Source organism: Poecilia mexicana, unplaced genomic scaffold (genome assembly GCF_051168715.1).
Source record: "Poecilia mexicana isolate PSO_F unplaced genomic scaffold, ASM5116871v1 scaffold_11, whole genome shotgun sequence".
In the NCBI taxonomy this organism is placed as follows: Eukaryota; Metazoa; Chordata; class Actinopteri; order Cyprinodontiformes; family Poeciliidae; genus Poecilia; species Poecilia mexicana.
The window spans coordinates 15,519,874-15,538,965 of record NW_028263380.1 but is presented as its reverse complement, the minus strand read 5'-3'; the positions used below and the strand labels follow the sequence as shown (position 1 = coordinate 15,538,965).

Here is a 19,092-nt window from a genome sequence, read left to right as displayed (position 1 = left end):
TAAACTTTCTTTAAATTCACAAATGTAGATAGATTTCCCTAGAATTTGATCAAATTGGAGCACAGTGACTTGGTTAGTAGCACAGGTGCACCATGTGCAGAGGCCATATACTCATGCAGCTGTTGAGGGCTTTATGTGTACTACTTCCCAAGCCGGGACCTGCTAGCTGAATCATTAACCTTTTTAGGCCTGTGAAAACGAATTCCTGCTATGATTGTTATTCAGCAGCGTTTCAGGTGCTAACAGGTGTTTCAGGTATTAATAACATTCGCCGTTAGTCAAACGTATTAATCCCATAGTTGCATAGCAGCTGTGTCCAGCAGTGCCTTCTACCTCTGCGTCCTGCTCAGAGTTGCTATCTAGAACGAAGGAACCTGGTAGATTCAGTTCAGTAAAATAGAAGCAGCAGATGAAGCATGAAGCAGCGGTGGGTGTTAGCCATCAGTCTTCATCGCCTAAAGCCCAAGTCTCCTCACAATGACACATCTCGGCCAAAACACGATCAGTGGGAGCAGGGAGTTTGCTGTAAAGCTGTCACAGATGAACAGTTGTTCGACCATCCCTGACGATGTCCACTTTACATCGCTGGCTCTTTGAGTCGGCAGACATTTTATATATTCCTGTGGTAACAGTAATATTCAAGAAATCCCCACATTTTATAAAGGTACGAGCAGGGAGGAGCCTCGATCGCCTCATTTTCTGCACGACAGCCAAAGTAAGTGCTTTATCACACAGAAATCCAATTCTGTTGCCTGATTGGCTTGGAGCCATACATGAAGAACAAGATGGAATACTGCAGCCAATTAGGAAGAGAGATAGCGAGTGGGTATTAGCACGGTAGAATATGACACAAACATGAAAAAAAATCTAACTGAGAAATGGGTGCATAAACACCAGCCAATTAGGACAGCGCAGACATATTGAAGTACTCATTTTTACCTACCACACAAGAAGAAAAAGAAAGTTGACTTCAGTGCAGCATTTTCAGAGACGACTGTACATGCACACAAGGATTCTGTGAAAAGTAGTTAAACCCTAGCTGAGTTTAATGCTCTGTGAAAAGTGTCAGTGAGGCATAATTATGCAATGTAAAGGATGCACGCAAGGAGAAAACTCAACAGACTCTGCTTCGTCTTCATTCAGTATGTGTGGACAAATAGCGGTGTAAATTACGGCGCCTTGGAAATATAGTCAAACCCCTTCACTTTTTCACAAATTATTTACGCTACAGCCACAAACAATGGTGCATTTTATGTGATAGACCAACACAAAATGGTACATAGTTACAATGTCATAAATAATTATGACTAAGAAGAATGATAAATATTTTCACTTGCATAATAAACTCGTATTCTGATATCGCTAAATAAAATCTAGAGTAGCCAGTTGACTTCAGAAGTCACCCATTTGATAAAACATGTTGTATTCTTAGAATAAAACAACACTTTTGTGAGGGTTCTCAGTGTTTGTTAGAGAACCTATGAATGCAAAAAGCACTGCGAAGGCCAAACAACAAGAAATACAGATGAAGAATGAAGCTGTGGACTGACTTATAGCATCTATGAACGATGAGTCTCTAGAAGAGTTGTGTTTAATCAATCACCTGAAAAAGGAAGGGGTCTGAGACGATATAAACCTACTAAGATGTGGTCTTTCACCTTACCATTCAGTCTAAATTACAACTACAGCACAGCACAATCCAGGATTTTCACTTCCATGGACTATGATAAGAAAAATGTCATAAGACTACCCATTTTGTAAAGGATAAAACGCATATGCAGAAGTGGGGGTTGTGGTCAGATGACACCAAAAGAGAAATCTTAGCCTTAGATGTAAAACACCAAAGTAGTGACAGGCTGCTGGAATACTTCTTTTAGATGTGATGGGGAAATTGGTCAGAGTAAATGGGAATATGGATGAGTCCACATGTAGGCCAATCATGGAATGAATACTGTTTGAGGGTGCCAGAGAGTTGAGGCAGAGGTGGAGGTTTACCTTTCAGCAGAACAATGACCCAAAACAGTGAGAGCTATTATGGAATGTTTTAGGGAAAAAAAGTGTTTTTGTGTTTTTGAATAGCCCAGTCAAAGTTCAGATCAAATCCCCAATGAGAATTTGGGCAAGACTTGAAAGTTGATGTCTAACTTTCAGTCAGTTTCAGCTTCTTTTTTTTTTTGTTCAAAGAAGAATGGGCAAATAAGGAAGGATGGGATCATAACATAAAGATGAAATGTAGCGGCTATCTTTCATTACAATAAGATGGCTCTTTACTTGGGGACTGAATCCAAATTCACATCTTTTTGATTTTTATTTGGAAAAAGAAAGATAAAATTCTATACCGTGTTCATCCCACTTTACAATGGCAATAATACCTCTTATTTGACTATTACATACCATTTAAAAAAATGAATTGACATTAAAGCCTGAAATGCAGCAAAATGTGAAAATGTTTGAGGTATGAATACCGTTGACGGGGATCTTGTTGTATGTTTGTTATGCAGATTTGTTTGTAATCATGAAATCTGTTTCACTCTACTTTTCACTGCCCTTAATTAATTGCTCTCTCCTTTTTGGTAATAAAAGCAGAAACTGTGTCAAGTTTAGGGCACTTCACATCAAGGGTTAGACAACAATGTGAAAACAATCCCCTGCAGTTGCCTTTTACTGAGCTCTTGCTGATTTAATAAAGTGTTGCTTAATGGATCTTAGAAGATTTCTGTTGGGTTTATTGTGTGAGTAATTTATAAGAAAGTTGTTTTAAGTAGTATTAATGAGAAGGGATTGAGAAATAAAGTCTTTGCTTTTTAAAATTCTGTATTTGGAGCAATGAAACTACAGCTACAGATTTGCGGAACTGTCGGAGCTACTTAACTAAAGAAATGCACAAATGCGTGGAAATCACATTACTTTGTTGCTTTTAATGATTTGAACCACTCTTTGATCTAGCTTACACTGAATGGTGACGCGGAAGTTTAATGTTAGCCTGATTTATTCGTTCCAAAACCAGTTGTGTAACACCCAGCTACGTGCAAGTTTCAGCCATCTGGCCCCAAACTCTCACTCATAGACGCCTACAAATATTTGAAACCTCCAAAACTGAATCCCGTCTCACATAGCCATGGACTGAAAGTGCCTGAGCCATGAAAGAATAAAAATTAAGACATTTTTAACCTGTCTGCAGAGCACCATGTAAACAAGTTAAATGCCTTCTGGGGAACAATTATATGGTTTGACAAATCGTTGTCTGGCCTCGGTGACAAGACGGATGGAAACGTCAAGGACTTACTGTTCTAAGAACCACCTCGGAATCCTTCAACCTTGACTGAAATCAATAGGTAGATGGTTGAAACCTGGACATAGTGGGGTGTTCCAGCAGGACAGAGATTTCAAATACACTCCAAACTGGTTCTGGTATGGATAAAACACAGTTACCACTGTATTGCCTCAACCTCAACTCCCTTGGAAAATTTGTGGGATGTACTTAAAGGTTAGGTTGTGTTCAGAAATCCACCTGTTTGAGGTGGCGCAGTGGTTAGAGTTGGTGCCCCGTATACAGAGGCTTAGACCTCGACTCAGCCGTTTTGAGTTTGACTCCTTTTCTTGGTTCCTTTGCCGCGTGTCTTTCCCCACCTTCTCCCTTCCGCTTTCCTGTCAAGTTAATAATTGACCTTTATTATCGCAAAGAAGAAAAAAAAAAAAGAAATCCAACTGTTTTAAACAAGAACCATAGTGAAATGTCCTCCTAAAAAATCCACCAGACACATTTTTGTGCCTGTGATCAAAGTGAGGAACATTTATATAAATATTTTTTAAAGATTTACGCATATAGATGTGTAAGCTTCCATAATGCTGACAAAATCTGAACATTTTTTTAAGTCACTGAAGTAGAAAAAGTGACTGTTAAATGCATTAATGAAAGTCAAAAATCGATTTAACTTTCAGATCCACGATAATTGGATGTAAACTTAGACCAACATGTCACAATACAACAGAATTAGAAGAAATAACTTTCTGTTCAAGACTCAGTGATTTTTCACATATCACTGTAGATGATTGCAACTCTCATAGCCGTAACGGAAAGGTCAGCTGTAAGGCTCCTGCTGCCTCTGGTGTTTTAAATCACCTGGATTTTTCAGTGGTTATTTATCAGTATCCCGTATGGGTTGTTGTGATTTCCAATCTGCCTACACTGGGCTCAGACATTTGCTAAATGACATCTGTATACACTTAGATGAGTCTAAATTTCTTGATTCCAGCCACATTATTAAAGGTCAGCTGTAGCACCGTAGCTTTCTTACATTGTTATTGCAAGATATGAACTACACGAGTAGAACACAGTGTGGTGTTGAAGTAATATATTAAAAGATATTGATAGAAAGGCTGTGCAACTCCACAGAGTTTTATTTCATTCTCTGGTGCATAAAATTAAACTAAAGTCTACAATTTGCATTTTGACAAGCATAAGTCAAATACTTAGTGGCTTGTTTATGCATTTACTAATTCATCCAAAAACATTAAGTAACAAACAAGGGTAGAAGGAAAGAGTTGAAGTGGTATGGAAAACGTAATCACAATGTCGACACCTCCAAATGACACTTTTGGCTTAACTTTAAATGAATATTTTAGTTTCTGATACATTTCTTGTTATATGTATATATGTCAATTTAAATATGTACCACCAAACCATTTCAATAAATACTAATATCAGTACAATGCAAATTCATTAGTTCAAAGGTTAAACTTGTACTAAATATGAAGTCATGACACCACACAGATTGACATACTTTAAACACTTAGTTCTAAAATGCTTGATGCGTTTCAGAAAGCTTAATCATTACTCAAGACCAATAGAAAATGATATATCATTTTGAAGTTTTTGGTTTATGTAATGGACTATATAAGTAGTAGTTAGATTGTCATCCATCAGACACTCAGTTAGCCAGGGAGGGCAAGTCATAAAAGACAATTTCTCAAATGCTAGCTTTATGTTTTTTGGTAAGTTGAGTGGAAGAGAAAATTTGGTAGAAAAAATGTGCACAAGCAACAAGTATAGTCACAGACGTGGAGAAATTGTATAGCAAATTTTAAAAGTTGAGGGTTCACATCTGTGTGGCTGTCATTCATAGCCACCACACACAGATGTATTCAGGTTATGGGCCAAAACTGTTACATTCCTTGCATGAAGCAACATCAGAAGCTTATTTACCTGAGATAATAAGGCAAAATACTCTACTGCAGTCTGGAGGAAAAGTGGAGCCTTCAACAACCTGCTAGAAGTTCAATGTGAAGTTTCCACATTTAGAGGCTTTTCAGAGAGCTATATGCCTTCTGCTGGTGTTGGGTCACCATGTTCTCTCAAGTCCAAGTTCTAGACGCAGCCATCCGTGGAAGTTTTCGAGGATGTCCTGTTTCCTTCCACTGACAAACTGGAGAAGCTTAATTCCCTTTCCAGCAGAACCTGTCACCTGCCCACACCTCAAAAAGCACCAGTACTTGCTTCAATGACCATGTTGCCACTGTTCTTCATTATCGTTCAAACTCTCCTGACCCAAACCCCATAGAGAGTCTAAAAAGTATTGTTAAGACATAGATGTTAGAAACTAAAGCCAACATGCTGCCAAGCTGAAGGTACCAGCATGTTGTCTAGATAATGTTTGTCACTAAGGTTTTTGTAGAGTCTGACCTGTGGATTTATCACTTCTATAGGTGGAAAGCTCTTGAGATGAAACATTTCATTCTGATCTTCATCCTTGCTCAACGATCAGGTTTCCTTTGATTTGTCTTCTTAACCTCTATGTAGAGATGACCTGCTTATGCTTGGTGGGGCTACATTTGTTGTAAGTTCATAATGTAGATCTACTGTCCTATGAAGGCAAAATCTGCTGAGATCAAATAGAGAACTGACTAAGGAAGTAAAAACAGGAAAACGGAAACCAATCAGGCAACCTTTCCAAAACTAAGCAACGTAAATTAGCACATATTGGAGAGTGCACTGTTTTTTGTTGTTGTTGTTTTGTTTTTGTGCTTATTTTTTTTATCTTCTTTTTTTTTAAATAGAGCAGCTTCAGTGGTACATTACGCTCAAATGAACAGAAAAGTGCTAGGACACAATCTAAGGAAGATAATTAGCATTTGGATTACAAATAGAGAAATAAAAGGACACTGAAATGCTTGTGAAAAATAAATTCAGTGCTCAGTGTTAGCATTACAGAAAAAAAAAAAAACCTGTATGATTTTTTTTTTTTTTTTTTTAGATATTTTTGAAGTCCACCCTCAGAATATTGAATCAGGAAATCTGAAATAAGGCAAAAGGAAGGAGGTGGTAAAGTGCAGTTTTAATCTTCCCCGAGGCCCAGGTCAGAATTCAAGTTTGAAATATTCTCAACCTCTACTCTCAGAGCATCAAAGATGTTCTCATTATTCCCCCACATTGCTCTTTTCCTCTGTTCTCCACATTTCCATCTGCCTCCATCTTCTTCGTTTCCCTCCGTCAAATCTCTCACCATTCTCTCTTCTCTACTGCCAAATGTGTTTCTCTCTGGTCTTAGATGAAACTGAAAGTGTGGTTTAATAATTTCTGATCAGACTTTTGAGCTGTGTGCCGTTTCTCACAGCTCTGACAGCTGAACGTAGGTGCTCCTCCTCGATCTTTATCAAGAAGTTCACATGACTCATCTTTGGGCATTTGAGAGAGATGCACTTTATATGACAGTAGGAAAACAAACAAACTTTGTATTCAGGTTAACATGGGTTTCATCTAGGGCTGTTGTAAACGAATATTTTAGTAATCGAGTAATCTATCGATTATTCTTACGATTAATCGAGTAATCGGATTTAAAAAAAATTATAAAATGAAATATTGGTAAATCTGGCATAATACCGGTGTTACTATCAGATATCAATATCAGTCCAATTTTTCATATTTGAGCATCCCTAACAGTTGCTTTTTTGTAGTTTAGAAAACTAACCTGTAACAATAATAGCTCACTTTCTAAGTTAACCAGAAGAAAAGTTATAGAAAAATCTGAAATTATATTGAATTTAATAACAAAGAGGCAGGCTCACAAATATGCTTATAAAAAATGTCTACAATCCAGCTTTTAGTTTATGTATTCATCTTCAGTGAGTTTAATAGATTAATTAAACTCACCTTGCCACCTAACCTGTCACGCTTTGGGTTTGAAAATACGGGAAATGCCTCCTGGAGTGGGAGGAGAGGGCGAATGAACGAACATGGGGTGGAGGGGGGGAAATAGACCAGCGGACTGACTAACCGTTAGACCGGGGGACGAACACGGGGGGAAGCAATACGGGATATTTACGACACCTTCACTGGTCACACTCAGAAACTCATCTACCAGCCATGTACGATGCGCTCCGCCACCCGTTTCTTCAGACCGGGATATGAAATTTATTGTGCGGTTCGTCGGTAAAGCTACATTTACACGGTAAGCATCAGCTACTCAGCCGCCCGCCCTGTTCAGGCTATCCGCTCACCTCAGCGCTCTTCCCGCCGTTCGCTTTCAACCAGCAGCCCCGGAGGAGAAATGCTGCCGTACTCCAGGCATTCCCCAGTCATTTTAAGGATGCTTATTGGTTCCCCAAAAACGATAAAAAGTCGGGCATTATCATCAATCAATAAAATCCCCACGGGCCAATCTTGAAGATTGGACTTTATGCCGCTGAGACTTAGCTTTTGTCAACTCAGGCGGAAGTGAGAGCTCCGCGCAACGCTAATTAAGTCCCGGCCGGAACACGGTGCGCTAACTAATAAAACATAAATTAACGAAGCTTCGAGGCAGGTAAATTTTCCTCGAGGAATTTTAGTAATCGAGGTACTCGAATCATTCGAGGAATCGTTTCAGCCCTAGTTTCATCAAACCCATGTTGACCTGTGTCATTAGAAAAAGAATATGAGCAAAGTTTTCCCTGGTACATTGACGGTGTAGTTTAAATGAATATGTTTTAGTCAGATGGGTTTTTGTGTTTCATACTGACCAAAGTCCTGGACCTGATTTTACAAGCAGATGAAACACTGCTTATTTATCATGTTTATTTGAGAATGGGTGAATGTCACTTTTGCAAAAGTGCATTGAATGGTCAACAAAATAATAATAATAAAAAAAATCACTGTAAAGAAGTCTTTATTTCATTTATTTCTTTCAACTGAAATTTGAATGCATTAATTTTTTGTCTTAGGTGATCCAAATCAACTTTGAGGAGTTTGACCTGGAGATAGCCTATGACACTCTGACTATCGGAGACGGAGGAGAGGTGGGAGATCCTACAACTATACTTCAGGTGTAAGTATTATGTTATCCTCCTAATATGATTTCATTTTCTTGGCTCAATGCCATTCATTTCACTTTTTGTGCTTTTTTTTAAAAAGTAGAACTTAAGAAATATGGAATGGAGGAATTATAGTATAGTCTGAAAGCATCAATACAGCTTTGGTCTTTGACTCGAACAATACAATATGGTAACTGTTTTTTTGTTGTTGTTTTTTTTCAAGTTTATTTCATAGCGACAGACACACATTGACATAGACGAACTGAATAAAACAGCAGTCCCATGTTTGCATCACGGTGCAATAGCAACAGCTAATTCGCAGCACTTGTCCCTAGATGGGCTTTTAAAAAGTAACTCTAAAAACTGAAATGATAATCAGTTAAAATAGCACAACATAATATATACAAACAGCGAAATGTAAAACATCAAAAATGGGTACAGTTCTGTTTTTGACATAACCAGAGATTTGTTTGATTTTTGAACGTACTAAAACTGGTTACAGACTTTAAATAAACAGGAAGTGAGTTCCAAACTGCAGATCCTCTCACAGACAGAGCACTTTGAGCAAAGGTGGTTCTTCGAAAGGGAACCTTACAATTTCCATCCAAAGCTGCTCTGGTAGATCTCCTGTTGCCCTGCAGTCTCTGTATACAATCGCTTAATAGTGTTGGTGCAAGTCCATTTAAACACTTAAAAATCAATTTTAAAACATAATTTAGAAAATTTGTAAAATCCAAAATGCCAAATTTAACCAAAATGTGACAGTGGTGGACAGTGGTTGCCTGCAAATGTAAAATTTTTTTACAGCAAAAATTATTTTTAAGAGACTTGACCTTTTTATATCACTTCACATGATCACAGATCAGACAAAAACATATGTGGAGTTATGTTTTTTTTTTTTTTCTAACTTTATTTTTCATTTTAGATCTTAATTTTAATTTTAATCACTTAAGCTGCTCCGATTTTTGGCTACTTGATTCATGGAACATGTATGGTTATTTTTTTCTTCTTTTTTTAAGATTATTCATAAATGCATAAAAAACAACTCGATTTTGACTGTTCAATGACGTTGGAGAAGTTTTAAAATTGTACATCTTTATTTAGTTGGTTACAAGCAGCATTGTATGTTCAATCAAAAATACTCAAACGTGTTAAAGCGTTATTCAAAGCTTTGAGTTCCAGTTTAGTATGTTCAAGCTATTTATTCACACTCCAAAGATCACTTGAGAAACTGATTGCAGTGATGAAAATTGTACTTTTTATAATGGTAATTACGATGACAGCAATTTAATAGTGATGCATTTTGTGCTCCAGCTTATCAGGCAGCTTTGTGCCTGACCTGATTGTCAGCATGACCCACCAGATGTGGCTCCACCTCCAGTCAGATGAGAGTGTTGGATCTATAGGATTTAAGATCAACTACAAAGGTAAGGAATGAACATGCATTTGTGTGAGTGTTTGTTTTGCTGTTGTTTCTTTCTGCGTACCAACATGGTCTGTTTTTGAACTAGACATCATGCTAGGTTCATTCTGATCTAGATGTGCTCCGATCCAGATTTTTGGGGTTCAGATATTGATCTCTGCATCAAAATTTGAAGAGATCAGACAGATTTAAGTTTAAAGTAATCTTTTAACCTTAAAGATTGGAGCTCATCTTCAAAGATAAATCATTAAATTCAATGGAAACATATAAAGTCTGCTCAACTGATTTGTCCTTGATCGTTGACAAAGGCATAAATAATTTTCAATAAAAAACAGATGCATGGTTTTTGACTCCTTAAACAGTTCTTTTTTTTTTTAAATCCTTTGAGAGATACCCGTCACATTTGCTGTCAGAAACAAACTTGTTGAGTGAATGGAATACATTTTCTAAATCCAAATCTGCCAGTGTATGAGTAAGTTCAGGCTTACCTGCCAGTATGAATGCGATTCTGAAATCTCTGTCTGTTTGCAATCAATTTGTGATCTCATTTCTTGTTTGACCTGAAAGGTGAAACCGCTGGGTTCAGTTTAACACAAAATATGTTTTGTGTTTTGATGCCTAGATAAATTATTTCTTGCTGAATTTCCATTGAATGAGAGCTGTGACCTGTTTTGATCAGACAGTCGAAGTGAGGTTTTGGTTTGTTGGATGACGTGGATTTAAAAAAAAAAAAAAAAAAATAAAGGCTTTCGTCGCTACCTGAGCTTTTATCTTAACATCAGCTGGGAACAAAGTATTTGTCCTCGATGTCAACTTGTCTTTTAAAGTACTAAAAATATTAACCTTTTCTGAATCTCTTGTTTGATAGATGGGTCGTTTATTTGATCACATTCCATGAAACATGGGAAAGAGCTCTGCTGCACAAAAAAAAAAAAAAAAACTTTGCTTAGATGTCATCATCTGTGGATTTACACATGCAGACAAAAATTATTGGTACTCCTCTGATAATGACCAAAAAGCCTACAATGATAGATAGATAGATAGATAGATAGATAGATAGATAGATAGATAGATAGATAGATAGATAGATAGATAGATGATTCATTTATCTCAAGTAATATTTCATATATCCAAGTAGCCCATAAATCATCAGCATTAAAGAAAATAAAAACCCTATGTGCACTCATTCGTTCTGACATTTTCTAAGTAGCATGTAAGAACACACAACCTACTGACATTCAATGTTCAAATAGTCAAAGAAAAAAAGAGCAAGAAATCCTCCATTATCCAGTTACTTAGTCCAACTGCTTGGTTGATCGATTTGAGTTCAGTTGGGCGTACTAGACAAAGAAACCCCTCAGCCGTCATCTCTGAGGCAGTAACTGCAATCAATTCAAAAGTAATGTCTGATTTTTAACAGTTAATTTTCAGTAGCACTAACAATTTTGTCAACATCTTTATGCCTTAAAAAGGAAACGACTCAGTCATAATCGCTTTCAAACTAAATTTTACAAAGTACCGTCAGATACAGTTCTTCTCTTTTACCATTGTTGCGACTCCAGATGGTGTCCAAGAGATGGTGATGATAGAGTTCATTAACAAATGTGACTTTAGCCTCCTGAAAGAAACAAAAAAACAGGTTAACACCTCTAATTGGAATAAAACTACCTCAACAAGATAAATGAGATCACAAAACCAAACAAACGCCTTCTCTGAACAAAAGGGACAACCGTCTATAAGTCCTGACCTACTCAGAAGCAGCAGAACAGTCACCCACCTCTCAAAGAAGTAAACACAGAAAACAAACACCATCTTTCTCAGTGGAGTGAAAAACATAACACACTCCTTTCTGGCCATGAACAACCTCCCCATCCCCACTTCCACCCCGACATGCACACACCCTATGCTAAAATCAGATCATGCATGATTACAAGAAAATATTCCTAATATTATTAAAATAAAGATTACGTTGACGCGTTTTTTTGTCCCGTTAAACAAGCATATAATGCGATAAATAAATATGAAAGGACCAATCTGTTTCAGAGCTCCACAGTATTTGTATCTTCTTTTTGTTTATGCAGTGCCTCACATAACTTTTAGTACACCTTGAAAAATATTCACTTCCTCACTTTGCAGCTGCAAATGTTTCTGTGACATTTTAAGTTAGACAATACAACAGTTCACTCAGAGGTTGTTTTTTGTTTTTTTTGTTTTTTTTTCCCCCTGTCAGTTTCCCCGTTACTTTTTGAACGGTTATAAAATAATTATTTGCAAACTGGGTTAAACAACAACATGTGCAATTAAAATTCTAATTGCAATTTCTTCACAATGTCTCCATTATATGACTGTTAGTCACAGAGCAGGCATTGGCTTACTCTCATCTCTAAAATTAACAGAAAATGTTAAAATTTCTCACACAAACTCAGACGGTGTGAAGTGGGAAAAAATAAAAAAATCGAGTTCTTCCTGAATCACTCAGGAATTGTGGGTGTCCATTCTAAATGCAAAAATATTTCTCCAACCGTTTCGTCCCGCACAAATTATTTAAAAGTGATCCCGTTAATTGATATTCACCCACACAGAATCGTGTCGCAGCAGGCAGTGGGGGGGAGAGCAAGGAAGCTTTCAAATCGAGGAGGAGGAATTGTCGAGTCAGAGAGCTGGTGAGACAAATGCCTGGTGTTGGCAGCTGGAATTCTCTCAAACTCCTGCTGTCTGCGCATCAAAATGAAGCTGGAAAACATCTACGTTCAGCTTGATGCCTGTGTTAAAATTCAGTAGTTTCCTGAAAAGAATAAAATTGAAATGTAGAACTAAAAGTTGGCACGTATATTACTCTGCCAGCATTGTCTCATATAATCTGCACGTTCTGCCGTGCCGCAAGAGGCAAAGAGAGTGATGAGAAATACTTCTAGTACATCTTTAATGCTGAGGTTTGAACATTAGAAATTGGTTTTTTGTGTGTCTGAAACTGTGCAGCAGTGGCGCAGTTGGTAGAGCTGTTGCCTTGCAGCAAGAAGGTTCTGGGTTTGATTCCCAGCCCCGGTCTTTCTGCATTTTGCATGTTCTCCCTGTGCGTGCGTGGGTTTTCTCCGGGTACTCCGGTTTCCTCCCACAGTCCAAAAACATGACTGTCAGGTTAATTGGCCTCTCCAAATTGCCCCTAGGTGTGAGTGTGTGTGCATGGTTGTTTGTCTCTGTGTTGCCCTGCGACAGACTGGCGACCTGTCCAGGGTGACCCCCGCCGCTCGCCCGGAACGTTAGCCGGAGATAGGCACCAGCAACCCTCCTGACCCCACTGAGGGACAAGGGTGTAAAGAAAATGGATGGATGAAACTGTGCAGGTAAAATGTGTAAAAGAAGAGCTAATATGGAAAGATGCAATACATGTAATGATAAAACAAAATTAAATGACAAAACATAATAGCTCACTTTGATTTTACCTGCCACTTGCACATACACCATCTAGAGCTCTGTTCAATGCAGCATTTTTGCTTTGGGCCTCTTTCCTCTTTTCCTCATCAGTGTTTTTATTCTGCCATTTGCTTTGTTGTTGTTGTTGTTGTTGTTGTTTGAGGGTTCTTTTTATTTAATGTTCATTTATTCTATTTTTTTTAGTCAAAGTTAGTCTGTTTAAGGTTGAAATGTGTAGCAAGCACAGTTCAACTCTGTTACTAGCTTGACAGTGAAAGATTTTTATGTTGATGTTCTTTTGTTATAACTTTACAAGGGTGATAGCTCCCAAGTGAGGAGGTTTTCTTCCAACCTTATTCTACTCTGTGTTCAGCAGAACAGTTACGTTAGTTTTTTTATTTATTTATTTGCTTTCAAATTGTCCTTACATGTTGAATCACTTTCTTTGAGGTAGCTTTTAATATTGCTTTTGATTATTTGGGGGTTTTATATGTAACACGTTTATGAAATTATACCTACTAGATCTTCGTTGAATTACTAGTTTTCAGAATGCCAGTGCACTGAAATGTAATCCATACAAAGTATCTGAATATGCATTTAACAATTAGCCAATGAATAATGGTAACCTTCTCACTTATACCCAAATACTGGCAAAACTTCTGTCAGCAGTCAGTGCATGATAAATGTGTTTGTCCCACAGTGGCTGGCTTCATCACCCATAAGATTTACTATGAAGGTGGATGGTTTTGTGAGATGTATGTTTTTTTTCTTGACAAATATGGGAGAACAGAGGGGACAGACAAGCTTGGTAGATGTGTATGGGACTGTGCTGCTAAAGCTACATCCTTGGGCCTTGGTTATGAAATATAAACATTATCAGCAGCCTTGCTGCCAAATCACCTGCACATAGTACGGTGTTTGTGTGTTTCTATGTGAGTGTGTGTGTGTTGGACAGCTCTTCCATCTGTAAGCCAACGAAGCACTACCAACAAGTCACTCACCTCTTTCCCTCCTAACAGTCGCCCTCCGTTCCCCTCACTCTGTCTCTGTGAGTCTCATTTTTCCTCATTAGACATCTGTCTATCCACCATCCTCTTGTTGCCTTCCTGTCGGTCAGATTCTCTCTAATGGAGTATTTTTTTTTCTCTTTTTGTTCCACATCTCTCCCCCTTTTTCTATCTCTCTCGCTCTCACATTGTCTCTTTCAGAAATTCCTTATCCTTAGTGTTGTTTGTCAAATGACCTCAATGGCATTTTTTTGCTCTTTTGAACTTGTTCGGTCTTCATCTGTCTCTGTAATTCTGCGTTTCTCACAGTCTCTGGATTTGCCTGGTTTTTTTTGGAGGGGGGGGGTTTTGTGTGTCACCATTCATTTATTATTAAAGCCAAGGTCACGAAGGAGCCTTTTGACTCAACCCCTTTTGCAGGGCATACAAATCTTACACAGTGCACACACACATGCACACAGTTCATTTCGCCGCTTAACAATGTTATTGCTTTCAGTCTTCAACTTTTTGAAGACCTGAATTGGCATCTTTTTCCACTTCTCCAACCTCAACTATCATTTATTTTAACTTCAAATTGTGTTATTTAGATAATGCATTCACCCTATCATTTCAGAGACGCATTGTTTGAATATGAAAATATTTGCAAATGGTCAAAGGTGAGGAAAATTGGCTCCTTAACTACTGTATTAAATTATGACAACAAATGGCCATAAAAATATATATAGACAACAAATATACTACAACCTATTCCACCGATAGAAATTTGGACCAATAGATGAATATGAATAATTTTTATGACCTGTGATCGCATCAAAACAACTATGAATAACATCCTGCTGAGAGATACCCATTTCTCATATAACCACCTTTCCTTCCAGTAGCCTAAGAGTAGATTGTAGAAAATTGCTTCACATTATCTGTTGTGAAATTGGGTATGTCACCAAATATGGTGCATAGGTGAAACCCAGCAAGGAGGTAATATTCCCAGTATTCAGTCGAACTGGGTTCTTAAAATCAAAGTGTAGTCCTACATAAGGGGCTGCACATAAAGTTGGTGGGTGGGTGCCTTTGTGACAAACTGCATAAGTGAACCTGGGCCAGAGTCTAATGTTTTCTGGGTTTACTTCTTTTCCCTTGCTGAGGAAAAGGCTTTGCCCAGTACATGCCGCTACTACATTACACCAACATTACAGCACTGCTTTTGTGTGTTCAGGGTGATCTGCTGTGCCACCTTTTCACCTCACATAGGATTTTAAATTTGGGTCAAGAAACTCAGCTTTGATCTCATCTGACAAAAGGATAATCTTCAAAATTGTCGATGCGTCTCATGGCTTTTGGAAAACTCCACTCAGAACTTTTTAACTCTTTTATGGGTGGGAGGGAGAGGTTGTCTTGACTTTTTTCCATAAAGCCAGATTTGTACAACTGAGTTGTCCTGTCAAATGACTTTCACATCTGAGCTGTGAATCTCTGCTGTACATCCAGAATTGTTACTTATTTGCTTCTCTTTGTTCATGCTTTTCCTGCCTGACATGTCAGTTTATGTGAACTGCCCTCTGTAGATTTTGCCTTACCATTTCCATTTAAACTGTTTCATGCTGCACTGTTGGTTTATTATTTCCCTTTTGACTATCTTTTAGAATACATTTAACAATTTAATATTCAATAGGTTTTCTCATAGTCTGCTTCGGCACCTCAGCTGAGGAGACAAAAATAGCCAGGTGCAAAATAGCCACTTATTATTAGTTTAAGACGTGCCAAAATAGCCATCGGCCATGCATTATGCAAATTCTTTATATGGTAATTTTGTTATGTGAATAAAGAAAAGGCATGCTTTAGGCATTTCAGCTAAATGGTTTATGTGGGAAAGGGTAAGTCCCTTTAGTGTGATCTGTGGACTTTCTAACATTGTCCACGATTTTCAACCATAAAGAAAAAAAAATACAACCTGAGGGGGAGAGGGGAAACAAACAAATCATCTATCAACTTTTTAAAATGAGAAAAAAAAATCTACATTTTTATTAATACATGAAAACATAACTCTTGTGATGCTGATAAACCTGGATTTTTATTTTACTTTAGGTAAACACCAAGAATTTGCCATAAACCCAAAAATAAATAAATAAAAATAGCTAAAAAGAAGTTTGGATGCTCTACGTTTACTAGCTAATCTTAAACGCGCATTGATCAAAATAGCCATAGTGAGATATCTACTACTTTTTGCCAATGTTCTTGGAAAGTAAGCCCACCTCCTAATGGCTGTTATTTTACAGATGGTCATGTTTCCTGAAACACCATACACAGATGGATTCTGTTTTGGAGCACTGGCCGTGTCGTACTGCAACAAAGACTTCCCAACATTCAGACAACTAGCTTTATGCTTTGCAGTGAAGAAACTCTTTGCCTGGAATGTTATGTTTGATTTAAGGCAAGCATTCCCTCTTCTTAAGTCTCTAAATAACTCAGATCAGACTCATATGTTCAGAAAACATTGTTCTAGGGGTCATGATATTTGTCTTCACTCTTTGTGGCAAACTTAAGACAGGACTTTGTGTTTTTCTTACAGCACAGGTTTCATTGTACACATTTCTTCGAAGTTATGCTTGTACAGTCTCCTTCTGATGATAAAGGTTAAGATAAATATATTAAAAGTAAGAACCTACTGTACGTCTCGTGTTAGTGTTTGGGAGTCTTCTTTTAGCATCTCACGGTCTGCTCTCTAGATGGACGTACTTGGGTGGCTGGATCTGACATTATTGCCTGTCATTTTGAAAGTCTTTGACTTTTTGCCTATTCAAATGTCGTTGCTTTGTTTCTTCAAAATATTCCAAGTGTGTATAAGTGCACATGAGTGAAACAGAGAGCTGGCACAAGAAATCTAGGTACTAAATTATCTAGACCTGTGTAGCTTTCAGATCATACTTTCTCACAAAATCAGTTACATAAAGGAACGCAATATTAACATTGCCAATTCTATTTTCAGAAATAAAACAAATACATTTAGAGGCCCGATGTGTGGCCAGCACCAATTTCAGCTCCTCTTCTGTTTTTGTGTGATCAGTGATTTAATCCCGCAGGACCTACAACCATATTCCATACTTACCACCTCATCTTGCTTGCTTGGGAGAGTTTAAGTGCTTCACCAGTGTGGAGATTTGAGAACGCCACCACTGCTTTCTATAATTCAAAGGGAACAGCTGCCAGTTGGATTGATGTAGAAATGAATGTTAGGAGAAAACCCGCTGCTCCACTTTGGAGTACTAGATAATTCCTGCCATTTGAAACAGACGCAGGTGCAGATTTGCCCTCCCTCGTCCACTACTCACTGACGCATTGTTTTGACAAGGGATGTGGCCATTAAAGACACCTCAGATTGATTGGACTGCCAGGGAGGCAGCGGTGTGTGATGAATCTTTTAAGATGCCAGACATGAGGTCTGTGAAACAAGATATAAGGGCCATCAGTCAGAAGTGGTCCAAGCTAGATTATATAGTTCCTTTATTACATTCATTAAAAATGAGCGGCTGATGAGTGAGATTTGCAGAAGTAGATGTTGAAACCAGTAGCAGTGGATAAATTAAAACCCAGTTGACAGAAACATGACGCCGTGCATGATTGCTTTCATGTATCTTTTAATTGTTATAACCCTAATAAAAAAACCTACTGTCCCAATATTTGCATAAATTGTGAGTTTCACCATATTTTCCTGGCATTAGTCATTGGCTTTAGTGTTAGACTTTTCCGTTCTTCATTCTAAGACTATTTTATCTTTTATTTAACACTATTGTTGGAGACTATTGAGAGCAGCATATTCATCAATGGCCTGCTTAAAAGTCAGTTATTCCAAAGTGTGAAATGGTATATGTACTTAGTTCATAAAAAATATATTAATCTAATACTTCCTCCTCATAGATAGCATACATAGTTGACAGGTTAAACTCATCATTTGTGTTTCCTCACTGAACACAGTATGCTGCCACTGTGTCTTGCATCAGAATTGCATGATAATTTACACCGTTACAGTATTCTAGCCTATTCATATTTATCTTTTAAGAACTATAAGAAAAGCTGTGTTGCGGCACAGAAAAAAATAAAATCCGGAGAAGGGGAGACGACCACTAGCATAAGTATAACCGAGAAAAAGAACAGTGTATTGCCAGGTGAAGCATTGATTTAAATACTTTACATGCAGCCTAGAGATTAACCCTATCCATCCAAAAGTGGACTTTTTGGATGGATCTACTAATTTGATCTTCACATTGTCATATTGCTAAATAGGCAGTAAGAATAAATACAGTTTGAAAGTGTGTATTGTGTTCCCACTAAAAACATATTTTCTTAATACAAAAGCTCCTTTGGCTCTGTGAGTAGGTTCAGTTTAAACAAACTAATGGATAAAAAATACTGCTTCAGCCTTTTTTTGTCACTTGGGATTATCTTTGAATTGTATTTTTTGTTTGCTTTTTTTTTTTTTTATTGTAAATGACCAAAATAAATGAATGAAATGACATAAATTATTAAGACTGATCCAACATTAAACATACTTGCAGTTCTTTGGCTGGACTTAGTCTTGTTTGGTTATCCATGCATTATAATACTGAGTGCAGTTTCTTCAGTAGCTGGTGTCCCTATATAGATGCTTTTTTTTTTTTTTCTGGACAACAATAACCAGCCTAAGAACGAAGGCAGTGAAAATGAACAGGTCACAATTATTTTTTAATCTAAGTGGACTCAATCTTGCAAAGTGGTATCTAGCTGCTTTTAAGTAAATAAAGACATGTTATTGAGATGGCTACTTTAGCATACAAGAAACCCTAACGATTTTTAAATGACTTGATTGGCAGCATTTTCATCTTTTTCAGATGCCTGGACTGCATTTGATTGCCACAGATTCAGATTTGTGAAACTTTCTCTTCAGCTGTGAAAGTAAAATTGGTTTCCTCCCAAAATCTCTTCCCA

At 37.5% G+C, this 19,092-nt stretch overlaps 1 protein-coding gene across 4 annotated transcripts in view; it reads left to right on the top strand.

Annotated features, from left to right (window-relative positions):
• LOC106924683 (CUB and sushi domain-containing protein 3) overlaps positions 1 to 19,092 on the top strand; it is a 392,355-nt gene that overhangs the window by 260,752 nt on the left and 112,511 nt on the right. For 3 of the 4 annotated variants that reach the window (XM_088010273.1, XM_088010271.1, XM_088010272.1), the window contains exon 1: positions 9,604 to 9,716. In XM_088010273.1, coding sequence (XP_087866399.1) covers positions 9,641 to 9,716 — 76 coding nt within the window. In that variant the 5' untranslated portion in view covers positions 9,604 to 9,640. Of the gene's footprint in view, positions 1 to 8,199; positions 8,304 to 9,603; positions 9,717 to 19,092 lie in introns of those variants that run through there. The other variant, XM_088010270.1, reaches the window with a different exon arrangement.